The sequence below is a fragment of the Limanda limanda genome, chromosome 2 (assembly GCF_963576545.1).
Source record: "Limanda limanda chromosome 2, fLimLim1.1, whole genome shotgun sequence".
Classification (NCBI taxonomy): Eukaryota; Metazoa; Chordata; class Actinopteri; order Pleuronectiformes; family Pleuronectidae; genus Limanda; species Limanda limanda.
In genome coordinates, this window is record NC_083637.1 from 917,501 (window position 1) to 936,336 (window position 18,836).

At 43.1% G+C, this 18,836-nt stretch overlaps 2 protein-coding genes across 2 annotated transcripts in view; one reads left to right on the plus strand and one right to left on the minus strand.

The window, feature by feature from the left end:
• pex6 (peroxisomal biogenesis factor 6) overlaps positions 1-6,760 on the minus strand; it is a 13,892-nt gene extending 7,132 nt beyond the window's left edge. The window contains exons 1-10 of the mRNA XM_061066436.1: positions 6,419-6,760; positions 6,188-6,355; positions 6,092-6,115; positions 4,733-5,368; positions 3,884-4,056; positions 2,581-2,664; positions 805-919; positions 539-672; positions 347-452; positions 1-174 (exon numbers count right to left, since the gene is read on the minus strand). The exon at positions 1-174 is cut by the window's left edge and continues 23 nt beyond it. Coding sequence (XP_060922419.1) covers positions 1-174; positions 347-452; positions 539-672; positions 805-919; positions 2,581-2,664; positions 3,884-4,056; positions 4,733-5,368; positions 6,092-6,115; positions 6,188-6,355; positions 6,419-6,760 — 1,956 coding nt within the window. The remainder of the gene's footprint in view (positions 175-346; positions 453-538; positions 673-804; positions 920-2,580; positions 2,665-3,883; positions 4,057-4,732; positions 5,369-6,091; positions 6,116-6,187; positions 6,356-6,418) is intronic.
• A 2,920-nt stretch (positions 6,761-9,680) lies between these two features.
• LOC132995794 (uncharacterized) lies at positions 9,681-16,990 on the plus strand. The gene is made up of 10 exons (XM_061065993.1): positions 9,681-9,879; positions 10,743-10,840; positions 10,957-11,091; positions 11,228-11,409; positions 11,655-11,791; positions 12,423-12,516; positions 12,727-13,056; positions 13,186-13,357; positions 13,594-13,733; positions 14,157-16,990. The coding sequence occupies exons 2-10, from the start codon at positions 10,747-10,749 to the stop codon at positions 14,478-14,480; spliced, it is 1,608 nt and encodes a 535-aa protein (XP_060921976.1). The 5' UTR covers positions 9,681-9,879; positions 10,743-10,746; the 3' UTR covers positions 14,481-16,990.
• Positions 16,991-18,836: the final 1,846 nt, after the last annotated feature.

Below are 18,836 nucleotides of genomic sequence, written 5' to 3' on the forward strand. Positions count from 1 at the left end.
GTGGCGGAGCGCGGCCTGGACCCTGGCGTCCTCCTCCCCTCGGGGGCGGAGCAGCAGCTGCAGGTTCCTGAGCAGCAGGACGCAGGGCTGCAGGGCGGCGGCTCGCTGGAACAACGAGGTCAGCTTCACCTCGGCGGCGGCAGGCGTGTCGGCGCACACGCTCACACAGTCCACCTGCACCGGTCACCATGACAACCAGAGAGTGGAGACACGGAAACATCAACAAGTTAAACACTGTTAAATATGTGGCGAACATCCCAGTGATGAGGGAACGCTCTCTGGGGCGGTGAGGTGTGAGCGAGGAAGAGGAAGAGGAAGAGGTGGAACCATGTTGATGGCGTCTGACCTTCAGCAGCTGGAGGTTCAGCCTGCGACTCGCCGCGCTGACCACCGTCACCTTCCCACTTCCTGCCGGGCCGTGGAGGAGGACGGTGCAACCGGGCAGAGAGCTGCTGCAACCACACACACACACACACATGGTCCCATCACGCCGCTCGCCATGACTCAGCAGATTCTAATAGAGCTGTGAGTGAGTTACCTGAGCTGCAGGTGCGGCAGGATGATGCTGCTGAGGAGCTCCACGCTGCCGTCCAGGCCGGGAGGAGACACGCTGCTCCACAGAGACCCTGGCTCCACCCGGCTGCAGGGGGCGGGGCTGGTAGTGGACGCTCCCTGAGGAGACGCACAAAACAAACGTCCACAGAGTCAGAGCCATCGACACCGGGGCTGCAGGACTCATCCAAACCATCCCGGCCTCGGCTGAGACCAGGAGACACATTCAAAGACAAAGGTCACAAAGGTCACCATGTAGAGGGAGGTGTGCATTCTGTCGGCCAGGAGAGCTCCTCCCCCTCCTCCTCCTCCTCCCTCCTCTGCAGATGGACACACCTTCTGCACTTTGAAGAACAGCACAGGAGACCTGTCAGAGGTCAGAGGTCACAGATTCATCACCGGGAAACATCAACACATGAACAACAGAACCGAACGTTTGCTGCAGGAATGAATAAATCTCCCGGTTGTCAATGACTAACGTCTTAGTTACAGTATTCAACTGATTAACTTCCCTAAATATAAAAGTATAAATATACATGTAAATAAAGGATAATGACCCAAAATGTGTCATGTGACCTGTGGATCCTCTCCTTCTAGTTTAAAGAGATTTACTTTCATCGAGCCTCCGGACGTTTCTCTCAACCTGAATCACCTCAACATCTCTGACACGTGATGAACCTCCTTAAGAACCCTCAATATCAAATGTTGATTTTCAAACAAGGCGCCCAGATAAATATATGATTGGCATACTAATAACCGCCTGTAGAAAAGCACTCACAAGGTGCTGGCTGCTTCCTGAGCCCACGATGGAGGAGTGGATAGATATAATAAAGGACATTTATGTTATGGAAAGGATTACTTTCTCCCTTCGTCTTCGGAAAACTGTGTTCATCCAGTTATGGAGCAAATGGGTGAGATATGTAAAACCCATAAGGCCAGACTTTGTGGAAGTATTGAATGAATGAACCTGTAATGTTATTCTTGATTCAGCCTCACGACCTCTGACCCATTCTCTCTCAGATCACCTCTAACATGTTGTTTATTGGGCTTGTTTTTATTCATATATTTGTTTTTCTCTACTGATCTGTGATAGATAGATAGATAGATAGATAGATAGATAGATAGATAGATAGATAGATAGATAGATAGATAGATAGATAGATAGATAGATAGATAGATAGATAGATAGATAGATAGATAGATAGATAGATAGATAGAAAGATAGATAGATAACTTTATTCATCCCCGAAGGGAAATTAAGTCGTCATAGCAGCCGGTATATTTGAATACAATAAAATACAATAGAATAAAATAAAAAATATTGAGGTAGAAAGAATAAAAACAGAAACACAAGATAAATAGGTAGATAAGGTGCAGTGGCAAGATGATGGTAATAGTACTGATGATATGATGGTAATGTTATTGTTAGATAGTATATAAAAATAGTAAAGTATATATAGTATATAATATAACATAATATATATTTATATATGATAGTAATTATACCAATATAATAGCAGTATATAGTAATGATGGCAGCAACAGTATATATAATAATAATAGTTAAATAATAATAATAATTATAACATAACATGTACACATGTTGTGGCGTTGTGATTATTGTCTACATGTACACACTCTACCTCTCCCAAAATGTACAAAGTTACCCAATTTTTAAAAAGGTTGACAGCAGAAGAAAGAAAATTGCCCTTGGGCTGATGTAAATTTTGTAAACATCTGTCAAAAAAAATAAAGAATAAAAAAGAACCCTCAATATCCTCAAAGGTCCCGAGAATCCTCCTCCGCAAGAAGCAGAGAAACTCAGAGGAGCTGAGGAACCTCCTCTTGGTGACTCCAGCCTCGTAACATCCCCCTGAACTCTGAAGAACCTTCTTAACGACCACTACGTCCATAGAACCGACTAGAACCTTCACACCGAGCACTCAAACATCCTGAGAAGCTCCTCAATGACCACGTGGAACCTCCTGAAGGACCTTAGAGCGCTCCTCAGGGTCTGATGAGTCCTACCTGTAGATGCCGTCACAGTTGTTCTCCAGCAGGTCGGGATGGTTCTCAGTGGGAACCGATAAGACGTCTCCCAGTGAAACCAGTCTGCACAGAGAGAGGGGGAGAGAGAGAGAGAGAGAGAGAGAGAGAGAGAGAGAGAGAGAGAGAGAGAGAGAGAGAGAGGGGGAGAGAGAGAGAGAGAGAGACGGAGAGAGGGAGAGGGAGAGGGAGAGGGGGAGAGAGAGAGAGAGAAAGAGAGAGAGAGAGAGAGCACTGGTCAGACTCACTTCCCAGTTCCTCCGACTCCAGAGAACATGTGTAAGAAGTTTTCATGGAATCAGTCAAACGTACGGTTGCAAAGCGGTGGAAAGTTTAGCTCGGGAATTTTGGGAATTTTGAAAAAAAAAAAAAAATACGCAAATTAAACGCTGAGCAATAAAAACATGATTCAAAACTCTATTTTAAAGATGTATGGAACGTTGAGTTTCAAGCCTCCACTGGTCATTCTTCCATCACATGCACAGATAACTCCCAGCATGCTTCACTCTACAGCAGGGCTACTGAGGCCTGCTGTAGAGTGCAGGACTAGTCAGGTAAGTTTCCATGATATTACTGGGAAAATATATTAGCATGCTGATTGAGGATTGTTCATCTGTTCATCTAGACTATTTCCATTCATTTATCCATCAATTGTAAAATATGTTTACAGACGATTCCAATTGTTTGGCTAACTATTTATATCTCTGGCATTGCATTAGTGTTTTTTTACAAACTTTGTTCTCATCTTATTCTACAGAACAATGCCACGTGCACTCTCTCATGTGTGGAGACATTTCACCTCATCCAATGTAGAAGGAAAGGCTGTGTACATTTGCAAATACTGTGCAAAGACCTATGTTAAGAATGACACAACGATGCAGAAGCATAGAGTCAAGTGCCCAAAGTTTCCTCAGGGCTCAAATCAGCCTATGACAAAACAAAATGTTTATATTCATGTCTGTATATGACAAGGTAAATACAGTTAGTATAAATTACCCACAACATTTCCAGTTTATTCCCGTTAATTCCCATTAATTCCTGTTAATTCCCATGGAAAGTTTCCAACTTTGAATATTCCCGGAATTTTGCAACCCTAGTTAAACGTATAAAATGAGACGGTGTCGCTTTGCATTTTAAGTTCTTCGTTCAATCACGGACGCTTAATAAAGATGTAAACACATTATCTATTCGAGGATATTAAAACAGACTGAGACGTGATGATTGACAGCTGACACTGACTCCACCCCCGACTCGGACCTTCGTGGCGCTGCTAGCGGCGGCTGACCTGGGAGTTCGGAAGTGTTCCGACAGGAGGGCGTCGCCGCAGCCCCCCCGGCTGTCGGTCAGCAGAGACGCCACCGGCTGGATGTGAAGCTCAGTGGCCCACGCAGGAGACGCTGAGCGACAGGAAGTGTCCGAGCCCCCCCCCCCGACCTCCGGAGGCGCCGGTCTCCACCTCTGAGACAAGATGACAAGAGGGGGGGGGGGGTGGGGGTCAGCACAGAAACGATCGGGAATCAGAGAAGCCACAAGCATAGACATATATAAGGCTAGATGTCTCGGCCAATGGAGTCGAACGTCACCACATGGCGGCCATCTTGCTGCAGGCAGCTCGCTCACCCATAACATTGTGTTGGTAAATAACCGTAACTTGCTCAATTTTCAACCGATTTTTAAACTGTTTGGTTTGTTATAAACGTCACAGATGTTGTTATGACACTGCATAAATTATTTAGAAAAATAACATAATTATTCGTAAGTATGCAGTGTCATATCTACATCTCTGACGTTTATAACAAACCAAACCGTTTCAAAATCGGTTGAAAATTGAGCAAGTTATGGTTATTTACCAACACAATGTTATGGGTGAGCGAGCTGCCTGCAGCAAGATGGCCGCCATGTGGTGACGTTCGACTCCATTGGCCGAGACATCTAGTGTTTATATATGATATCTATGGCCACAAGACCACAAGTGATCTGAGCTGGTTTCATATAATACAAACATTAATTTTACGTCTACTTTTAGATGTTTTAGTTTGGTTCATGTCCCGTCTGCGGACATGGAGGAGGAGGGGTTAATGATCGGTACTGCAGCCAGCCACCAGGGGGCGACCAGGAGGATCTGGTGTCTCACCTTCACCCTCAGCGTGAGGCTGCTCACAGGAAGCACTTCCCCCCCGCTCAGGTTGAACCACAGACTCGCTGATATGAAACCGACTTCATCCGGGTTCTGCAGATCTGGACTCTGGGTGGAATCCACCGCCACCACAGAAACCAGCCGCTCTCGGCCGGCTCCGCCCCCCCTGGCGTCCATCTGACCCGTCGGAGGGCGCGAGGCTCCTCCCGCCCTCCACAGCTCCACCCACTCGTGGTTAAACAGCCCGAGGCGGAGCAGCAGCCGCTTGCTCACGAACACGCAGTTGTCCACGTCCACCGCCGCCCCCTGCTGACCTCTGACCCCCGACCACCGGGACACGTCCGCCACCAGCACGTCCACCCGGCACTCCAGCGCCCGCAGGACGTCCGGGAACTCCGAGCCGAGCAGCTTCCTGCTGTCCAGAAGAGAGCGCCCCCCCCCGAGGCTGTCGGCGTAATGAGCGAAATCTGAAAAGCTCAGACTGAGCGGCGTGCAGGGCGGGGGGGCGCCCGGGGGGGCCACCGGGGGGGCCACCGGGTCCCAGCAGTCGGTCAGAACCAGGGCCGTGTCGGCTGTGATCCGGCCCTGTGACACGGGACTGCACGCCAGCACCACCAGGTCCACGAGCGGCTGCTGCACCTGACAACACAGACACACACAACGCCACAGACAGACAACGCCACAGACACACACACACAACGCCACAGACACACACAACGCCACAGACACACAACGCCACACGTTGATGTTAAAGGATTTTAGGACACAACAGAAAATGTGTGCATCAGTTTCATGAATAAAAGTTGTATTTCTAAGTAGAAGTCTGACAAATTTCACATTTGATGAATTATTATTGAATATAACTTTTTTTGCTGCGTTGCTGTTATTCCTGACAAAATATGTTTTCAATTAAATGAATGAATTGATAGACATTTTAATTAAGTTTAATTAAGACTAAAAATCTCTAGTTTCTCTCAGAATTATGTTATTTCTAATTTAGAGAAATCTGTGACACACAAAAACTAAAATACAATTATTACATTTCAGTAGATTAAAGAAAGTTGAATTGAATTTGTCCACATTATCAATAATACCAAAGTAGTTACTAAGTACATTTACTCTTCAGTACAGTCTCTGTACAGTATAAAGTTTAGTTACTTTTTAAATATTTTCTGCTACTTTATACTTGTGTTTCACAAATATCAGAGGGAAAAGTATTTTAACGTTAGAACTTAAATTCAGATTATGATGAATATTACAAAATGTATTCAACAGATGTATTTCATGTGCTGGAAGAGTAACTTTGAAACTTCTGTTTAGTATAAATACTTTTATAGATTGACTGTTTTCACCGACCTGTCCCGGCTCCTCTCCGGGGGTCTCCGGCAGCGGGGTCCGGGTCTCCGGCAACGGGACCCGGGTCTCCGGGGCTCGGGTCTCCGGCAGCGGGACCCGGGGCTCCGGGGCTCCGGGCAGCAGCAGCGGGTCTCCCTGCCGGGCCAGCAGCCACTGGCCCGGGCGGCAGAGCTCCAGCAGCCGGGCGGTGAAGTGCTCCGCTCCGGCCCGGCGGAGGCTCTCTCTGCTGCGGGCTCCCAGCACCACTCGGTCCAGGCAGACCGGCTCCAGGGCCCGGACCGTCCCGGTGCAGACCGGCTCCAGGGCCCGGACCGTCCCGGTGCAGACCGGCTCCAGGGCCCGGACCGTCCCGGTGCAGCCCAGCCGCTGGAGCCCGTGGTGCCGCAGGAAGAAGCGGCTGACGAGCAGCCGGACGCCGCCGCTCCGGGACTCGGCTCCGGGGACGTGTCGGTCCCCCGCGGGGTCCCGGGTCTCGGGCAGCGGGTGGACCCGCAGCAGGATGCCGGACCCCCCGCTGCCCTGAGGCCGCTGCGGGCTGAACAGCACGGTGGGAGGCTGCGTGTCACTGTGGAACAGCGCGTCCAGGTCGGACTCGAACATTAACGCGTCCAGAGGACTCAGGTGCGGAGGGAGGGAGTCCACACAACACACCTGCACCGGGGCCGCCATCTTGTCTCTGCGTCACTGCTGCTGGCCCAGGCCTCACCACTGCTCCTAGCGGATAACCACCGCAACTACAACAGCAAAAAGACTACTACTAATCTTATATACAGTCTATGCTACTAATACTACTAGTCAGTGGTGTATAAAGTACTTGAAAGCCATACTTGAGTAAAAGTACAGATATATTACTTGAAAGTGACTCTGGTAAAAGTAAAGGTCACCCGTCATAAACTGACTTGAGTAATATTAAACATACATATTAAATGTACTTAAGTATCAAAAGTAAAAGTACAAGTACCAAAATTTAAAATGCTGAGTGCTTTTTATAGTAGGCCTATACAGACACAAAACAACCCAAAATTGTTCAGTTCAGGATTTATTTCAAAAAAAATTATAACAACACTATATATATAATGTATAATTTTACGAATTTTGAACACGAGATGCTGAGGTTCAAATAGTATTGGACAGTGCATCTGAACTTCTAGAGACAACAAAGAATCAACACAACAGAATAAACTAATAAAAAATACAAGTGCCTCTTGATTCTACCTAAGAACACTAATAAACCAAATGAACCTTTTGTGTCTATTAGCTGTATTGTGTAACTGGATGTTTACCTGTATATCTGCCCGCCAGCTTGTCCTCTCATCTACATGTAGCCTGTTTATTTATCATTAGACTATCATTACTGAATGGGCCTGTGTTTGTGTTTGCATTTGTTTCCAGCAGGTTGACAACACACCTGTAGGGTCTCTTGCCTCTAGGGACGACAAAGTGAAGACACAACCCTGCTTGAAGTTGTACACATTAGCCAGTTTGTACAATACATATATAAAGACTCAACAGCTTCTAAGTTGTGTTGAGTCAGCACAAAGGGCGACTAAGGATTGGAATTGGCAATATATAGATATAAAATATCTTTGCACAAATTATATTGGCATTAAAGTGAGTGGAAAACTGAGCCTGATTACCCAGGGTTCCATTTGGCGAGGTCCATTAAAAAACCTGAATTGTGTGCGTGAATATGCAGTAGTCCACGACACAGTGTTTGTTTTTGGTTGTGTTGGCTGAAAGTTGTTTTTGCGTTTGCTTATATAATTGGTTGTGTTGTTTGTTTTTCCATCTCGACTTGTTTTAAATCTGTTTGTTTTGTGTACGTGGACGTGTAAGAATAAGTAGACACGGCCAACCAATGATAGTCTATTTAAAAACAGTTTTTGTTTAAACCAAATACTTCCAATATTTTCTTTAAGACAAGTTAACCACTTGCTGCTCCGAGTTATGTATTTATGTGCAGATGTTGACACGAAGCAGGAAAGGGAAAACGAATGTGAATTGAAAAAGGAATACCTTAAAAAAATCATGTAAAGTCACCTAATAAAAGCCCTCAAAAAGAATAATAATCCTTACAATTTCAATAGGGCCCCACGTCTGTCAGAGCTCGGGCCTAATAATAAAGACTGAACCGAGCTCCTGCAGGAGCGAGAGACAGAGAGAGCGAGAGAGAGAGAGAGAGAGAGAGGTCCACGTTGCACCAACCTCCGCTGCTCAAGTAACGAGACAGTTTTGAGAATGTAAGAAGTAGAAAGTACAGATATTTGTGCTCAAATGTAGCGAGTAAAAGTTAAAAGTCATCAGGAAAATAAATACTCAAGTAAAGTACAGATATGTGAAAAACCTACTTAAGTACAGTTACGAAGTATTTCTACTTTGTTACTTCCCACCACTGCTAATAGTGCAACTACTACTAATACTGCTGCTGCTACTACTGCTTCTACTACTGCTGCTACTGCTACAATAGTACTAGTGCATCTACTACTGCTGCTACTACTGCTTCTACTACTACTACTAGTACTAATACTGGTACTACTAGTACTAGTTCTTTTGGTTCCTCTGGTCGAAGCTGATCCTCAGTCGATCCCATGGACTCAGTGTTTTTTTGTTGAGTTGCGTCCATGACACACAGAAGATATATTTAATACTCAGCATTACAGTACATGCGGTGTCACCACTGCTTGTATATGATCAATTCCACATTAGTCCCCCCCCCCGTCACGTACAGAACACACGTGTATTACATGGGAACTTGGCCCCTGACATGACCAGTATAAAAAGCCTCCTTGTACTTGTTAGACTGCAAAGGACCAACAACTAACTGCTTTGAGTTGATTTATAGATAATACACAGCAAATGTGCCAGTGTTATTTTTTGAGTGTTGGTGTAAATCAACAGGGGTTACTATTCATTTTACTCAGAATTGATCAAAATTAACTCCCCCTAGAGTCCTTTGCTGATAGTGTAAGAGTTGATATCTGTCGTTCTGAGAATCACTCTGATGTTACACTCTGGCTCGTTCAATTGGCCACACCCACCATTTGAATGGCTCGGCTCACCCTTGGCAGTGACTGGCACACTGGTGGCACACGCAGGCAGGACTAAGACTGCAGTCATACTGGTCGTCCAAATCTCTTCTTTCTACGGTAAGTTATGTTTAAATTGTTAAAGTTAAAATTGTCTCTTTCGGATTGATATTAGCGGGGGTTTTTTTGTGGTTGACTTTGGCTGCTAGCTACCTAGCGAAGTTGGTTAGCTAGCTAACGTTAGCTTAGCTCGCTAGCCCTGGTCAACACTGCGCTGGACCAGGGTTTAAGCCATTTATATGATTTATATGGTGCTTTTCATGGACCACAAAGACGCTTCAGAGAGCAAACATGTAAACTAGGGGTGCAACGATTAGTCAACGTCGTCGACAAAAATCGATGACAAAAATTTTCGCCGGCGAATTAACTCGTGGATGAATCGTTGGTGACGTCATAGCGCGTGTTTCGCGGAGGTGCTGATGGAAGTACCTGAGGAGTGAGCCATCTCGCTCCCTTCCCATCTCTGAAAGTCGCGCATGTGCAATAGCGACGAAACATGGACCGATGGCGGCGTCGCTGCCTCTCGCGTAGCCTCGCTCACCAGGAAGTAAAACGTTCGGGAGATCTTCACTCTTAACATGGCCCGAGAAAAACTACCTGCAGTATCTGCACAGCGGACCTGTTCTCCATGGAAGCAGGACACGCGCGTGTGAGGAGGAGGCACGTTTGACATCGTAACGGAGACGATGCGGACTCGCCTCGGTAAGATAGCCTGTTAGCTAGCTTGCTATATACCTGTGCGCAGGATTCTAGCATCCATTACAACAATATGGTTTAAACTTTTTTTTAACGAGTTTAAAAGCGAAATGTTATCCTATTGCATGACAAACGTCTTTTTTTAATCACAATTATTTAGTCAGAAGAAGACTGTAGTTTCGTTTGTTGACGTTTTTATTGATGTTACTTTCCCTGTCCTTTTTATTAACAGGAAAACTGGATACTTGATTTTTAATTTATTTTTAGTATCAGCACTTGGCCTGTTCTTGGTTCACAGTAAAAAAGGAAACTTAAATTTAAATTGATTTTTTTTTATTAGCACTTTACCTGTCCTTGGTTTTAAATGGACAAAAACTTGATTTTTCTTTGTTTTTGTGTCAACAGTACCCTTATATGCAGCAAAGTTTATTAAAAGACGTTTTCAGTCATCACAACCTCAAGCTAAATTTAAAAGCTGCTTGCTAAATAATAGCAATTGAGAATTTGTGTCATTCATAATTTGATTAGTCGATTAATCGTTTCAATAATCTGTGACTAATCGACTATCAGAATAGTCGTTAGTTGCAGCCCTAATGTAAAGAGATGTAACAATATGGTGGGAAAGTGTTGTAGTAGAGAACCATCTGACACATATGCTATCACCTTAACTTCATAGCAGCCTCCGTAAAATGCCGAGCACCCCCATAGCACATGCAGAAAAAAAAATCTCTGGCACCGCCACTGTGTGCAAGGTACACCAAGAAGTAATTGTACAGTGTTCAAATTACCTCCCACCCCGCGCGGAAACACTGGGTGTAAATGTAAGAAATTAGGAATAATAATAAATTATGCCATTCTTGTCTTTGAAGCAACATGCTGGTTCCTGTAGAGTGTAACGGAGTCAGCAAATGGGTCAGGGTACCACAGGCGGAGGACGAGTACAATTACTCCCAGTTTTTGCAAGCAGGTAAGTAGGCTAATTTGACTGTCATGTTTATTTGTGCATTTAGGCTTTTCCAATGTTTTTCATAGAGACTACAGATGAAAATTAGCTTTCCTGCTCACTTATATCTTATGTTTTAGTGCTGGCAAAATTCAATTTGCCAGGTTCTACTTCCTTGAGCCTGAAGGATTCCTCTAACGTGGAAGTGGATTCGGACATATTTGATGAACTCTTGAAGTCATCTGGGGTGTCTTTCAGGGCCGAAGAATGTAATGGTAAGGGTTTGCAGGCTTATATTTTTAATTTTTAAGAATTTGAGTCTGTTTTCTACAAAAGGTTAATTGAGCTGTAACTTGTTTCGTCTCGTGGTCAATTGCGTCATTTATAATGCAAGGCTGTGTGTTTTCTTAGGTAGCAATGCTGAGGTGGAGTTCTCAGAGGGCTCATCTTTATCAGACTGGTCACCATCACCATCACGTGCATCCCAAGGGTCATCACCATCAGGTTCTGACTCAACGCTGATACTGGAATCTACCAAAGCTCGGAAAAGACAGCTGGTTGAAGGACCCCTGGATAGCAACGTTGCAAGAAATGTAAGTTAACCACCTGATATTGACCCTGATGTCAATTAGACCGATATCAAACCGTACATTCAAATTTCACAATAAGTATATTAGTACTGCAGCTTCAGTAGGTGTCAGACTGAAGACCCAGAGCTCGGTTATATTAGCTAATTAATTTATCATGCACCCCCTAACCAACTGTTACATCAGCCTGGGGCACAGGCTGAAATACCTACTGTACCTGCAGTGTGAATGTTATGCATTTGTCGTTTCAGAATGTTAGAGTCGCTCTGTATTCAAAGCCTGGTGGAAAAGAAATATTCAAAGAATATGAGAAAACAAGCACCATCAGTGATGTTACAAGAAGAAAGATGGTAAACATTCTTGTGGCAGATATGGTGGAGAGCCATGGGTAAGTGAATGCACTTGCAATAACAGGTTGTGGTTGTTTTTTTTGTTTATTTTTTACCTCCAAAAGTCGCTGCCGATTATGTCTTCACCCACACCCATGTGCACATCAAGGTTATTATAGTTTTACATTTTTCATAAGTTGTTGTTTTTATTTAGCTATTCAATTTGCTTTTTTGTTTCAGTTCAGTTTTAGTTTGCTCTACAAGTGATGAAGCAGTTTAGTTTAGTTTTTATTTTGAGGAATTGACTAGTTTTCAGGTTTTAGGAGAAAGCCTCTGTGAGACCTCTGAAGATTAACTTTTTCCCTTTTAGTTGCATCCCATAAAGTTCCCATCAGTCCTCATCACGTTTCCATTCACTCTTATCTACCTGTGGGTCGTACTCTAAGTTGTACCATATTGAGCTGAAGCCTTTTCTTCCGGCAACTTTAGCATCTCTAACTACAACTAAGCTGATATCTGACATTCACTTTAGTTTTAGTTTTATTGTAGTTTTTATTTAGTTCTCATTTTTGGAATTTTTTTTTGTATATTATTTATTTAAATGTTCTGGTTACTAAATAATTTTTTCACTGCTAGTTTTAGTTTTAGTTAACTATGATAACCCAAGTGCATATAAATTAAATTTTTCAGGAGGGTCCCTCCGGTGAATGTGCGGATCCTCTATGCACTTGGGATTACAACACTGTTCCCTAAATTGAAGGACCCGGATTCCCAGAATGGCTATGTGAGTATAAACAGTAATGCATCCCCATACATTCTGTGTTGATAACTGTTTTTGTCTGTATATAACATCTATTGCAAGTCTGCCCGTCCTGGGTGAGGGATCCCTCCTCTGTTGCTCATCCTAAGGTTTCTCCAATTTTTCCATGTTAAATGGTTTTCCTGGAGTTTTTCCTCAGTTGATGTGAATCGATGTGTTTTTCTTTATCAACAGGAACATTTCTATGATCACCAGAGTGGTTCCGGCTACCTAGCGTGGAGGCTGAAAACTGTTCAGCGGAACTCTGCTCAAGACAGCAAAAAATCCAGGACCAATTTCCAAGAGGGCCCCAAGACTCCACGCAGTATCCATTCAGATGAGAAGCAGTTGACTGGTGATGAATGCAGGGAAGCCATATCGGTGATGAAACACTCAAGCAATACGACCCTTGTCAAAAATAAGATGAAGGCAACATTCCAGCACAGGCAAAAGGTGGTTCAAGACCCGGATACTGCCTCTACTGTCCTGGATCTCTTTCCCAGATTCTTGGATACACCTGGCTTGGTAAACATGAAATGAATTACTGACGACTTTGCGATTGCCTTATTTTGCTTGACTGTTTATTAATTGACACCCATAGCGCCATTACAATGGGGTTCTCATTCACACACACACAAACGTTTTCTGTTTCAGATCGACCAAGACTTCACAATGATCTTTGGTGAGGAGGTGTCTGGTAAATTCCTCTCCAAGTGGCCAACATTTTTCAAACCAAGAGTCATCGCAGATTGCTGCAAGAATCTAACCACGAGTCCGCATGTGGATGAGCTACTTCTGTCTGCACAACAGGAGTCTGATGATAGTGGTAAGTGTTAATTGAATAGTTGACACAGATTGCACATGCCTTTAGTGTACACAACAAAAGAGGACATTGTTGTGTTCTTTCATGTTTTTAGCCCCTTTACTACAAATCACATACTGCACCTTACTGCTAACCATATTCAATCCATGGTGTTATTTAAGAAAACTTTACTATAACTGATGCTGTAATGCTTATAAGGAAATAAAATACATTTTATTGTGTCAATTCTAATTCTGCAGTGTGGCATTCTGAAGAGTGGGACTCTGAGATGGCTGCCATCCTTCTGCTGCTTCACCTCTTGCCTCCAACAGTTAAAGGCAAGAAGGCCGGCAAGATGAGCGCATCGGAGGCTGTTAGACGCCTGATCAAGTTCATGAAGGTATTTTCTTAGGACTGCACATTACTGATGCAAGGTTTTCAGGAGCCAATATGGCAGGGTAATTGAGGGGGTGCAGTTAAATTGTTTTTAAAAAGTCATCCATCTATTCATCACACAAAAATAAATGAATGTTGTGTACATTGATAGATCCATCCCTGATCCCTGAATTCAGTCGCACATGAATTAAAATGTCTCTCTCTCTCTCTCTCTCTCTCTCTCTCTCTCTCTCTCTCTCTCTCTCTCTCTCTCTCTCTCTCTCTCTCTCTCTCTCTCTCTCTCTCTCTCTCTCTCTCTCTCTCTCTCTCTCTCTCTCTCTCTCTCTCTCTCTCTCTCTCTCTCTCTCTCTCTCTCTCTCTCTCTCTCTCTCTCTCTCTCTCTCTCTCTCTCTCTCTCTCTCTCTCTCTCTCTCTCTCTCTCTCTCAGGTGGGGTCAAGCATGGAGACCTTCCTTAAAGAAACTGGCCCCAAACAACCCTTTCTACTCGGTGTCGGAGAAAGAAGCAACAGCATCCAGGATTTTTATGTCATCCTGGACCAGAAGGCCATTCCCTGCAGGATGCAGACTCCAGTTGCTGCCTTTGATGAGCTCTTCAAGGCACATTATGCTTTTGCCTTATCGTATGATGATGCGCTGTCCAGCTTCTTCATCTTCATCCAAACTACCATGTATGGCATCGACGTCGGCAAAGTGAAAGAGAGTCCTCGGGTAAAAGAAATCAGAGCAAGGGTTCTTCACTGTGAAGTTTGAAGACTGATACATTTTGACCAGAAATGTACACATGTTACATTTGCAAGGTACACCACACCAGTTGTTCAATGTTATTTAGACATTTGAAGTTTGAGCATGGATTGTATCCGGGAAGGTCTCTGCGCTTGAACTGTGGAGAGCCTGGTTGTTCATTTGTTTTTTGTACATATTCTGGTTACCAACGTCACCTATCTCGAGCACATCAAGACTGTCTTGATCCAGATCCCGTCAGCCGTTTTGAATTTGAGCCTGTAGCTGGACCTTCCTCACCAGTGAATGTGGATCCTCCTGTGAGGGTCACTACACATGTTCCAGTTGAAAAAAAGAATATACTGGACATGTGCAGCTCGGTTATTGCTCAGGTTCAAGCCTCAGGTGTTCCAGAGAGTACTGTGCAGTGTTTAGTTGGCTCAATGGAGGAACTAGTTAATGACATCCATGCTCACACAAAGGAAGCTGTTGTTAATTGTTTGTCTTCTGATGCATCTAGAGAAACTTTGGATAGAGTTGAGGGTTGTTTTGATCAACTAGAAAACCCATTTTCATGTCTTAACACAGAATATAAAAGGAAGAGGCATTTTGAAAAGAAATGGAATATAGTAGAACCTGTAGAGCATGTTCTGGGTGTCCGTTTTGATGTAAGAAGAGATAGAATAACAGGCACGTATAGACAAGTTCCGGTCAATGATAAGTTCATGTATGTACCTATCCGGGGGTCTCTCTCATCTATGTTCAGTAACAGTGAACTCTGTAACAGTTTCCAAGAAGTAAAACCACACCAGGAGGGATTTTACAGAGATATAAGCGATGGGTCCTACTTTAAAAACCATAGTTTATTTTCTCAGCAAGAACCCGCTCTTCAGATCCAGCTCTACTATGACGATTTTGAAACTGCCAATCCATTGGGCTCAAAAAAGGGAGTGCACAAACTTGGATGTGTTTATTTTGTTTTGAGAAATTTATCACCAAAGCTCAATTCTGTGTTAATGAATATTCATCTTGTCGCTCTCTTTCACTCAGAGGATCTTAAGAAATATGGGTTTGAGCCAATTCTGAAGCCACTTATTGATGATCTTAAGATTTTGGAGACTGAAGGAATACAGTTGCCCTTTTCAGCTACACCTGTGAAGGGTTCAGTCATTCAGGTTACAGGAGACAATTTAGCTCTACATGCACTTTTTGGTTTTGTTGAATCATTCAGTGCGACGTACTGCTGTAGGTTATGTTTAACTGCTAAAAGTGAATATCAGTCAGTTTTCAGTGAAGATCACCCAGGTTTAACTCTACGTTCAAAAGACCTTCATGTTGAGCATGTTCGTGTCATCCAGGAAAATCCTGCTTTGAAATCAACATTTGGTGTCAAACGAGACTGTCCACTCAATTCCCTCCAGTTTTTCCATTCATCAAACAATTACGCTGTAGACATAATGCATGACCTGCTAGAAGGAGTGGTGCAATATGAGTTAAAGCTTGTGTTTCAGTATTTGATCAAGAATTCAATATCCCTGAGTTCATTGTCTGAAAGAATTGTTGGCTTTAATTATGGATACACACAGAGAAAGAACAGGCCAGGTGGGCTTAAGCTGGATGACAACAGCAAAGATCTTGGACTTAATGCTATCCAGTCTTGGTGCCTCCTACGCAATGTCCCGCTGATATTTGGAGATTTAGTTAAAAGAGAGGATAACTGTTGGCAATTGTTACTCCTTTTAATTCAAATTGTAAACATTGTGTTTTCACCAACTGTAACTCATGGTATGACTTGTTATTTGAAACATTTAATTTTTGAACATCACAAACTTTTTAAATCCATCTTCCCAGAGCACAATCTCATTCCAAAACATCACCATATGATCCACTACCCAAGCTGTATTAGAAGAATCGGACCACTCATACACATTTGGTGCATGCGATTTGAAGGAAAACATAATTTCTTCAAGAAATCTGTGAAAAACTTCAAAAATATTGCTAAGACTCTGGTTAAGAAACATCAGGCTCAGTTAGCATTTCATTTTGAGAACTTTTATTTTCAAAGATTACTGTTTGGTCCGATCTCCAAAGTCCTGGTCAGCAGTATAGAGGGTGGAGAGGTGTTGAATGAAGCTTTTGATGCGTCATCAGTTTCCACCACTTCCTGGGTCAAAAACTATGGCACAGAGTATCAAGTTGGGATGTATGTGGTTACTGGAGTTGAAAATGAGATGCCTTTGTTCAACAGGATTGACAGTATAATTGTTAAAGACAACAATGCCTATCTTTTGATTTGTAAAGTCTCGAATATTTTTTTTGATGATCATTTAAATGCATTTGGTATTGAGGAGAAAAATGAGGTTTTTACAGTGATCTGTGTAAATGACCTGGTATATTACAGACCTTGTGATAGGCAATTTTCATATGACACAGATGACCGCTTGTACATTGTTCCATACTGTAATTATATGTGAATCCATGCACTGCTCGTTGTTTATATGGTGTGGTGTCCATTTAATAAGACTATTTTTCTAAAGAAGTGTTTGCCTTGTGTATTTTTTGTGATGGGTTTGGTGGGTGGTTGTGGTGGTCAAGGGTGGGTGGGTTTATTGGTAGTCAAATTTTACACCCATTGGTCTGAATGCATTGGTAGTCAGTGTAGCATTTTCAACTGCAGTCAGTGTAACATTTTATTATAATGACACTAGTGTAGAGTACTATTGACACTACACATATTAGCTAGTGTTAATTTTGAACTCCCTACAGTGTTGAAATAACTATAGCTGAGTGTAAAAACACTAGTGTTAATTTTAAACTCCCTACAGTGTTGAAATAACTATAGCTGAGTGTAAAAACACTAACACTAGTGTTAATTTTGAACTCCCTACAGTGTTGAAATAACTATAGCTGAGTGTAAAAACACTAACACTAGTGTTAGTGTTAAATTAACACTGAAAAGAGTGGACGCATATACACACTTTCTTGGTGTTAAATTTAACACTCTCAGAGTTGATTCAACACCGGCTTTTTTGCTGTGTAGGCTCAACTCATGCAGTGAGTATTAAAGAGCTCATACTTTACAACCTCTCTGGGATCTAATGTGAGGTGTTGGTCCCTGAGATGATACATCAGTGGACAAGTGGACAAACTGCTGCAGTGTGTCCATGTCCTCTGTCTGTCCTCTCTGGAGCTGCAGACCTGCCTCCTGAGCCTCTCCTCTGATTGGCTGACTGCACTCTGACTGACAGGCGTCCAGGCCTATCACTGGTCTCATTCTGGTGCTTCCCTCTGGTAACCACAGCTGAAGGTCACGTGATGTTTGCAGCTATAGAAGAGCAGCCAGATGTTTACAGTCGTTACAACCGGATGATTCTGAAGGGAAAGTTTCACCGTCCTCATGTCTGTCCACGTCTCAGCAGGACAGACAGTGTGGGAGGAGTTACAGAACCAGGTTTCAATACGAAGTAACGAGTAACGTCTGCGTAACTTCTGAACTAATTAAACATGAAAATTACTGATGACGTTAATTGTGAGAGGCAATGCTCGTGTATTCAGAGCTTTGTGCTGAGGGCCAATATTTATTTTGTATTTAAAATGTAATTACAATTGAACATTTTTGGAGAATGGTGCAGAGTGAACTGTCATTGCTATTGTCCATTCCTATCCCCCTGTCCCCATCTGTTTTTATTTTATGACTTTTTATGTATTTTACTTAATTTTTGCTATATATTTATCTTCAGTTATATCTTTTCATTTTATTTTTATGTTTTCATTTTATTATCATCCGGCGTGTATGAGTGTATCTGTGTGTGAGTACATGGGTATGCTTATGTTTGTATACGGTAATTACTTTATTTATGTGCTGTTGAATGATGATGATGATTGTTGTCCTTCAAATCCCAATAAAAATTTAATCACAAAAAAAACAAAAAAAAATGTAATTTGAAAAGACTTAGAGAAATCTGAAACACCGGTTTAATGTAAAACTGAAAAGTAACTGAAAACTAAAGCAGCAATATCTTGCACAGAATATTGTACCACAAGTACTTATACAGTTCACATGTATTGAGTGTTGTTCCCTCGGGTCTGATCAAAACTAGTATTTTTGTGTGTCATACTTGAGGCCTGTGGGAAGTCTGGATGGATCTGATCTGGACCTCAACCATTCTGGACCCAGGTCACGTCTGGTTTTTAATTCGACAGGAAACCAGGGAGAAAATAATGACAAGAGGCGGTTTCACACGATCAAGACTTTACTTCACAGTTCAGTGCCGTCGACTCCTCTCCGAACACAAGCTGGGCTCCAACCCACCCAACCCTGGGCAGCCGACCTTCGCTCTGCAGAATCCAAGCAGGTGTAGCGTCGTCCTCTCATGGTTAACCCTG

Bases quoted from the DNA above. Each gene is read 5' to 3' on its own strand.
- LOC132995794 (XM_061065993.1), top strand. From the start codon at position 10,747: ATGCTGGTTCCTGTAGAGTGTAACGGAGTCAGCAAATGGGTCAGGGTA. The intron at 11,410-11,654 runs GTAAGTTAACCA...TTGTCGTTTCAG, and splicing joins ATAGCAACGTTGCAAGAAAT to AATGTTAGAGTCGCTCTGTA. The intron at 13,734-14,156 runs GTATTTTCTTAG...TCTCTCTCTCAG, and splicing joins GCCTGATCAAGTTCATGAAG to GTGGGGTCAAGCATGGAGAC.